This window comes from Tetrahymena thermophila (assembly GCF_000189635.1).
Source record: "Tetrahymena thermophila SB210 genomic scaffold scf_8254435, whole genome shotgun sequence".
NCBI classification, from domain to species: Eukaryota; Ciliophora; class Oligohymenophorea; order Hymenostomatida; family Tetrahymenidae; genus Tetrahymena; species Tetrahymena thermophila.
The window spans coordinates 199,633-208,415 of NW_002476216.1; the positions used below are offsets into that span (position 1 = coordinate 199,633).

The 8,783-nt window shown below is 21.6% G+C and overlaps 3 protein-coding genes across 3 annotated transcripts; 1 reads left to right on the forward strand and 2 right to left on the reverse strand. All coding sequences in view use genetic code 6, as the record gives it.

Moving 5' to 3' along the window:
* Nucleotides 1–183: 183 nt before the first annotated feature.
* TTHERM_000655858 (transmembrane protein, putative) lies at nucleotides 184–1,388 on the forward strand (the record flags this gene model as incomplete). The annotated part of the gene is made up of 4 exons (XM_012799696.1): nucleotides 184–237; nucleotides 335–385; nucleotides 578–1,324; nucleotides 1,383–1,388. 4 exons carry the CDS (start codon nucleotides 184–186, stop codon nucleotides 1,386–1,388), a joined length of 858 nt encoding a protein of 285 aa, XP_012655150.1.
* Nucleotides 1,389–2,126: 738 nt separating this feature from the next.
* On the reverse strand, nucleotides 2,127–4,283 carry TTHERM_000655859 (Ibr domain protein; the record flags this gene model as incomplete). Its single annotated transcript, XM_012799697.1, has 1 exon — nucleotides 2,127–4,283. The coding sequence occupies one exon, from the start codon at nucleotides 4,281–4,283 to the stop codon at nucleotides 2,127–2,129; it is 2,157 nt and encodes a 718-aa protein (XP_012655151.1).
* A 969-nt stretch (nucleotides 4,284–5,252) lies between these two features.
* On the reverse strand, nucleotides 5,253–8,312 carry TTHERM_00655860 (bardet-biedl syndrome 7 protein, putative; the record flags this gene model as incomplete). Its single annotated transcript, XM_001032217.3, has 8 exons — nucleotides 5,253–5,370; nucleotides 5,425–5,549; nucleotides 5,601–5,995; nucleotides 6,349–6,832; nucleotides 6,947–7,522; nucleotides 7,647–7,790; nucleotides 7,842–8,116; nucleotides 8,204–8,312. 8 exons carry the CDS (start codon nucleotides 8,310–8,312, stop codon nucleotides 5,253–5,255), a joined length of 2,226 nt encoding a protein of 741 aa, XP_001032217.2.
* Nucleotides 8,313–8,783: the final 471 nt, after the last annotated feature.

The window sequence follows — 8,783 nt, forward strand, 5'->3', positions numbered from 1 at the left end:
TTTAGAATGAATAAAAAGATATCCCTTTTACTTAGTCTATTTACATTAATTATATTCTTATTAGTCTATATTACAAACTAGCCAAAAAAAAGATAAAAAATTCAAGAGGAAATTAAAAAAATGAATGAATACTTATTTAATAGAAAAATTATAATTAATTAATGAAGTAGAAGGACATAAAGAATGAATAAATAATTATTAATTTTATTTATTCTAATTCTTTAAATATTTGAGTAAGTGATTAATCAATGAATATTACTTAAAAATTTTATACCAATAAGTAAATTTAAAAAAGCTATATTGAAAAAATATTTAAAACAATATTACTCATAAGAAAGACACATACTGGCACCTAAAATTTTCTAAAATTAATGTTTTTTTACTGGTATTAATTAAAAATTATTTAATCATTAAAATATATTTATTTAAATGATAAATTCTTTTAAATAAATTCAACTTTTATAGAGAAAATAACATGAAAATTTACAATTTTTTATGAAAAATATTTATTTATAAAAAACAATCTAAATAAAATATAAATAACTTGAAGTAAAATTAAAAATTTTTGCTATAAAAGTGTACTTTATAAAACTTTTATTTTGAAAGTTTAAAAAATAAAATTATAGTCTTAAGTTTTTAATAGGGAAGATTATGTATATATAAAAAATTATTCATTTCTTTAGTTTAATTAATTTAAATTGAATAAAGCAAAAATCAGATTTTATTAAAAATTTTTGTAAATTAATAAATAAATACAATAAAAATATTAAGCAAAATTAGTAAGTCAATAAAAAAACTTAGCTAAAATTAAAAATCTTATCTAATTTTTATTGATTTATTTATTTATTTGCTATTTCTCAATTTAAATCTTTAGCTTTGGATTAACTAGTTTTTTTCAAATTAAAATACAAAAATACAATTAAAATCGAGTATTTTAAAAAAATCAATATTGAAAAAATGGAAAATAAAAAAAAAAATAAAAATATTTAATAAGCTTTATTTAAAAAATAAATGCCATAAATATAATATAAATATTAAAAAAATGTAAAATAAATTAAAGAATAATTAATATTATTTAAATAAATTTGTTTCAATTAAAATATGTTTAAATTTTATTAAAAATATTAATTAAAACATCTTTAAATTTTATTAAAAATACTAAATAAATAAATAATAAATTAAAATTTATTGGATTTTACTATTAAAAATTGTTTATTACAAATAAAATGACAAATTTTGTTGTGTTGTTAGTTTCTTTTAAGAATATAATTATTTGTAAGTGAGTTATTTACTTCATAAATTTTACTGTTTTGTTTTGACATAAGTAGATAGATAGATAGCTTGCTTATTCAAGTTGTTAAATTTTTTTCAATTATAGATAGATTTGAATTAACAATGTGATTATTTTATTTATTTTTAGATTTTCATTTTAATAGTAGTTCTTAATAAATCTAAATAAACAAGACAATTAAATTTAAATGATAATATGTTTAGACACAATAAAGAACTGTAAAAGATTAATTTAGAGGAAATATATTTATTTATTTTGGAGTTGTATCTAAAAAACACAACACTAAATTAGAATAATTTATTTAATGTTTTTATTGTTAATTTATTCACTTTTATTAATTAAAGTAATGAAATCTAATTTCATATTTAAAAATTTCTAATACAAATAAATTTTGATAAAATGAAATATTGATAAAATCTAAAAAAGCAAACAAATAAATAAATGAAATTAAAAATACATAAATTGTTTAAACACAATTAAGATGTGCAAAAGATTAATTTTTAGGAAAAATAATTATTTACTTTAGATTTGTATCTAAAAGTATAACACTAAATAAATAAATTTGAATAATTTATTTTATTTAATGTCTATCTTTATTATTAAAGTTTATTGACTAAAATTAAATAAAGTAATGCAATGTAATTTCATATATAAATAATTTCTAATACGAATAAATTTTGATAAATTTAAATGACATTTATTCATAATAATTTTTAAATCTACTAAAGCAATTTAAATTGAATGAATGGTAGATAAATTATAAAAAACATTTTTAGGATTTTATACGAATACAAAAAAATAATGATTTTTATAAATAATAGATTGAATGAACATTTCAAAATTATTATATTTACCAATTTTAAGGATACCTATCAAAGAATTATTAACCAAGTTTTGCTATAACAACGTCCTAGCAATAGTCTTAAAAATCACTAGGAACTTCACAGACTTTTTAGTTTCTAACACATTCCTCACATTTTTATTCAAATTTAATATTTGCAAGATTTCTCTTATCTGCATAGCTACATTCTCTTCTGTGAAATTAGTTGTCATGTGCCATAGTAGGAATTCTTAGACAAGCGCAAGTAAAGCAAAGATCTTTTTTACACTCAGGGCATTTAATATGTTCACAATGGTCATCTTTAAGTAAGAGATTATAGCAATAGGGGCAGATTCTAAATCTTTTTTCTTTCTCCAACTCTACAATTCTATTTTAGACTTACTAGTCATTAGCATTTGGCTATGCATTTTATTAATCAATTTATTATTAAATGTAATTAATATGTAAATCAATAGCAGTTTCAAAGTTTTTAATTTATTCTCCGCAAAGAAGACTATCTTTAGAATGGGACTCCTTGAAACAGCCAGTACAATGTACTGTCTTACATGCAGGGCATGTAACTGTGGCTGCGTTTTTATTTTTAACATAGAATTTATAGTTGCATTTAGAGCTAACACACTGCTTGAGCTCTAACTAAAATATTTTCATGACTTTTTCTGTAATAATTTATAAATCTAGAAATTGGTTTATGTTTTCTAATTCTTATCCACAAAAACAAACTAATTTTCGTTTGTCTTGAATTATTTGAGTGCTTTCAAAATGTCTAATGACACAATCCTTACAATATTTTTTTCCACAACAACTAAAATAAATTTATTTGTTTAATTCATATGTAACAGTACATACTTCACAGTAAAATTTTTTTACAATATTAGTTGTTGCTAAACAATCATCATATTCATAATTAGCTTACATTTATGGTTATCTTAAAGAAGTATTTATATCGTAATTTGATATATAATATTAATTTAGATTTTAGCCTTTTATTTGTCTTTACTAACAATCTAACTCATAGGCAAGCCTGGCTTTCCTCTATTACTACTCTATTTTCTCTCTCTCCATCTATTGTTTAAGAGCAGCTTCATCCTTATATTATTATTAAATGAGCATCATGTTTAGCTGTTCTCTATTTTATTTCAGTTATTATATTTCTTATTCTAACTATTTTTCTAGGACCTAGTAATTATTATATTGAGAAATTCCATCTTCTATTTCTTTCTTTCTTTCTTCTATTTAACTTTCGTATTTATATATTTCGTTTTATAGATCTTTTAATCTCTCATTAATTTCATTAATGCTCTTTTCTTTGACACAATTAATTATGTCTTGACAGTTCTTAATCTCTTTGTTCAAATACCTGTTGTACTTATAATAGTATTAGTATTGCTGATATTGGCCTTTATAATTTTCTTCATAGCAGATTCTAAAAGAATCAGTAGTAGGATTGTAAATCAAGTTAAGTGATAAATCGTTATTTCTCTCATAATCTTAAGTGATTGATGACTTTTTCTTATTGTACACTTATACTTCATCTTAAAGATCTAAGAAAAATCTGATTGAAAGGCTATAAACCTCTGCAAGATAATAAATCTTCATTTCATCATTAAGTTTTAAATATTCTTCTAAATCACTTTAAAGGTACTTGAGACCCTCCTTAACTATTTCATTGTTGATATTTTCCATTCCAACAGCCCACTTTTAGATATAAAGACTGCTTGCGAATGATAGACTCTCCTCGACAAGAGTTTAATCTTTTCTGTTTGCATATTCTTCAAATACATCTTAGTAAAATACCTAGTTGTAAAATTAAATATAATTTTCAAAATTTTCCATTTATTATTTTTCCAAAAAAGAGATCATTTTCTGAAGCCATTAGCAAACTGTCTCAATCTACTTTTATTCCTCAGGTATCATTTACAAGCTTAAAATTTGTTTGAAGTAGTTTAAAATATCTTAAATTTCATCATTTTAAAAGCGAACAAATAGTTATTCTATTCTTGCATAAAATGAAAGGCCGAAAAGGAATGACACTTGCTAGAATTTATTCTTGATAAAATCTGTTACAAAACCTATTTTAAGAAGAGCCTCACTCTAATCTTCTTTGTATATACTAAGGAACAAATGTCTAAATTTTTATATTTGAGCTATCATTTTACCTTTTTTTCAAAATTTGATTGAATTTCTCAATTAATTTATTAATTAACTTTGTATCTTAATATTTTTTCATGCAAAAAAACCTTGCATTAGATGATAGAATATTTAACACTTAATCTTCACTTTTTCCTCTCATATTAATCATATAAAGCAACTCAGGAAATATCTCAAATAGTTAATTATTTTTTTCATATATATTGCTCTTCTTTTATAAATCAGATAAAATAAATTAAATATGTTTATTTTTTAAGAGATCATAACAAAATAAATATAGTTTTTAGATCTATAATAAATAAATGAATTACAAATAGATAGATAGATAGATAGATAGATAGATAGATATTGCGGCAATTTCCATAAATTATCTAAACTCTAAAAAAAGATATTAATTTGCTTTTTTTCATATATTTTTTCAAGTAATATTCATTTCTTTGAATAAATTACAAAAAATTTATTTTTTAAAGCCAAAATAGGAATTTATCATTAAAATAAATAATAAAAATTGCAAAAAAAAATTGTTATTTGAAAATTTTTTTAATTTTTTTTTACTCAAAAATTAAAATTAAAAATTTCTTCAAAAAAAATGATAAAATAATAAACTTATTATTTTAACAGTGTATTTTCAGTTTTAATTTTTTAAAATAACTTAAATCTCATTTAAGCTAACCAATAAAAATAAATCAATTGGCATAATATGTGAGAATCTTAACTATCAGTAATGTATATAATTTTAAATATAATTAAATAAAATATTTTTTTACAATTCACTTTTTATAAATTTATCTCACTTAATAAACTAAATTAATAAAAATTGCTTAAAAAATATTTTTAAATTTTTAATTCATCAATTATGAAAATAAATAAATAGATAGATAGATTTTATAAGTAAAAATTTAGTATTAAATAAAAAAAATATAATTTGTTTTATTTAAAACTGTAATATAATTTTAATATTGTGAAATAAAATCAACTAAGAATATATTTAATTACACGATCATAATCGTATTTTTCTAAATATTAAATTATTGTATCTATTTTATTGGAAGGGTCATCTAGTTCTTTTAATGTAGCTCTGTCAAACACCCTTTTTTATGAAAATATTTTATAATAAAATTCTTCAAATTTAGATTAAAATTACAAATCACTAACAATTCCCTTTAAATATTCTATTTTTTATGGCAGATTTCCATAATCTTTTAAAATTTATTCAGAATTTTATAAAATTTGCTTCATTTCTGGTGTCATAAAATCTATTTCTTCATCCTTTTTATTTAAATAATAAATTTAGTTGATTTAATTTATTTCTAGTTTTACTTATAATTTTAATTCTTTCAATGCAGGCACAATCTTTAATTTTATAGTTTAGCTTTTATGGTCTTCGAACAAAGGCTTTAAAAGCTCGATCATGTGAGGGATACTTTTGTCATTTATATTCCACTTTACACTTACAACAGTTCCTCTCTGATTTAACTAGTTATTGATGAAATCTTTTACAATAGCAATAGTACTAACAGAGTCACTCTAAAATACTGCTTTGCCTTTGTTATAAGTGCAAACCAAATACGAACCCACTAAAGATGATTTAAATATGTATTTTACTTCTTCATCATGATTTAAAACAGGAATATCAGGTATCATTTCTTGAACATAATAATGAATTTCTTTAGCTTAAAACTCTCCTATAAATGTCAAATCGTTCATTGGCATTTCTAATTTAAAATCATATATTAAATATTAAATTTCTACAAATAAATTGATATAATAAACTAGATCAATTAAATAAATTTTTTAAATTAATAAACTATGTATAAAGAATACTGAATAATCAAAACAAATAATTTTAATAAATTTATTGGTTTATTTATTAACTTTATAAACATTTTCTTGTAAATAATGAAACACTTTAAAAAAAAAAATATTTTACATTAAATTTGATTAATTTGTTCTTATTTTTTTGAAATTTATCAAAAAATTAATTGGTATTTTAAATAAATATGGAAAATTAAAAATAACAAGAAATATTTTCCTTTGAATTATTAAATTTAATAACTATAAAAAATACCTGAATTTGGAATTTCATTTGTCCTGACATGCAAGGAAAGGGGTTTAATAGGGACATTTATCACTTGGCAATTCATGGGATAAGGAGAAGTGATGATATGAACTTTAATATCACCTGATTTGCCTTCATAAGTTCTTAGTTTAAATTCTATTTTTTAGATGTTTTATTCTGGCATACGATATGTGGCTAAGAAAAGTGATTCGTTGGAAGGATCTTCAGGAGAAATACTTTTTATTGCACCTTTGTTATCAACGTCAATAATTTCCAACTTTAAATTGCTTTAGAGAGCAATTAACTCGAAGGGATATTGGCAGCTGAGATTAAGATTGTAGGAAGCATCACTTGAATTGATGGTTAGCTTGTAATCAATTTTGATATTTACTTCATTTACTAAAGCAACATGACCATCTTCACTTACACACTTTTTTTAAAGCTCATCTGCTAACTTCTCTAAATTCTAAATATCATCTTTTAGTTTTTGTATCTTAATTTAATTTTAAAGAAAGATTAATAACTTCTTTAGCAAATGCTAAATAAATAAAACTTCTTTAAACTTTAGCACATAACATAACATAAAAATAAAAAGAAACTAAATTACTGCTAAAGCATTGTTTTTAACTTTGTCTTGCTCTACTGTACTCAAATCGGTTTTAGATGATGAGCCTATTTATGTTTGTGATGCAAATTTTTAATTAGTTTCTTATATGCCCAAAACACGGCCAGAGAAAGTACTAATCAAGAACTCACTAACACCTTACTGAGTGAAGTAACCTCCTTCAACTGAAGTCACTTGTTCTTCAACTGTCTTTCTAGCTGCTACTTCTAGCTCTCCATTAATATTGCATTAAAGAAGTTCTATTGTGCTGTCTTCATAAGAAACGAGCAAATCAGAGTTTCCTTTTCCATAGAAATCGAAGCTATCAAAGAGATTTATACCGCTTTCAGAATTTTTCAATTGCCATAAAAGAGTAGGTTAGTTTCTAAATTTAGTCAATTGCATATCAAGCATAATAAGTTCTCCATCGTTTGTAGCACATAAATAAGTTTTAGGTGCTTATGTCTTTGATTGTATTAATTAGTATTAAGTAGAATATGGTTTCATGTGATTGACCAGTGAAGTTAAATTGTATTTCATGACTTCAGTGTCATCTTAAACGACTCTCAAAGTGTTATCCTATATTAATTATTTGATCATAGTTTTAAATACTAATTCATATTATTTCTGTTTTTTTAATTTGCTTCCTTATTGAATCAAAAATATATTCAAAGGCAGCAACAAAAAATATTCTAAAACTTACTCCGCATGCAAGAACACTCTGAATTTTATTTCCTTCAATTATATTGCTGGAATACATGCAATTGATTAATTCGTTACTCAAATAATCATATTTATCTCTCATCTAGCTCTCAGACTGTATATCGAATTCAGTGAATAAATATTTCTAATAAAAAATATATTTATAAATAGTCAGTTTTAAATAAAGTATAAATACTCCTGCACCCCAAATACTATTGCCTTCAACTTAAAATTTAGTAATGAGATCGCTACTCTTAGATTCTCCTTTAAATACTTCTTTTCCTTTGCGACTCATTGCCTTTATCGAAGTTCCCGTACTATAAAATATTCTGTCATTTTCACTCTATTAACTATATCCTAATTGGACATGGTTAATTTCCTTTCCAGACTAAGCAGATTTAGAAACTAGAACGTGTTCATTTTTCTAATACTCAAATATATAAATATAACCATTATCATCACCGATTGTAACTAATATTTAAATAAAATTTTAACATATAATAAATAAAAAAATAATCCTAATTTTAGTTCAATAAATTAAATTATTTATTTTGATACATGTTTATAATTTCTATTTTTGTTTTGCAGGTAATGCCTTTAAAGTATTCTTGTTTGTTGAACCAACAGAGACGTACTATGTACTAATTAATTAGTTAACACTATTCATCTTTACTTTTTAAATCAATGGTTTCAGTCTAATAAACTATCTATAAGTATTAGCTATCTAAGTATTTTAATTTTTAAAGTTTACTTACAAATATTAAAAAATTTAATAACTAATTAATTAATTAATAAATAAATAAATAGTTTGCGATGATTTATTTAATTTGAAATATATATATCTTTTTAAAAGCCATTACCTACTTTAATAATTTCAATATTTTTATGAGTAGCAAATTTTATTGTTAATTAATAATCAACTAACCATCTTTTTTTCAAAAAGAAAATTGAATTAATATGAATAAGAAATTATTTTAAAAATTGTGAGCTTTGTATTTTTTTGATATGATTAAAAAATATTTGAAAATAGTTTACAAAATATTTTTTCAAAATCAATTTATTTATTTTTATAAAATCTGATTAAAAATTAAAAAATCTTGGAAGTAATTAATTAATGAATGAATGAAAGAAAAATTTT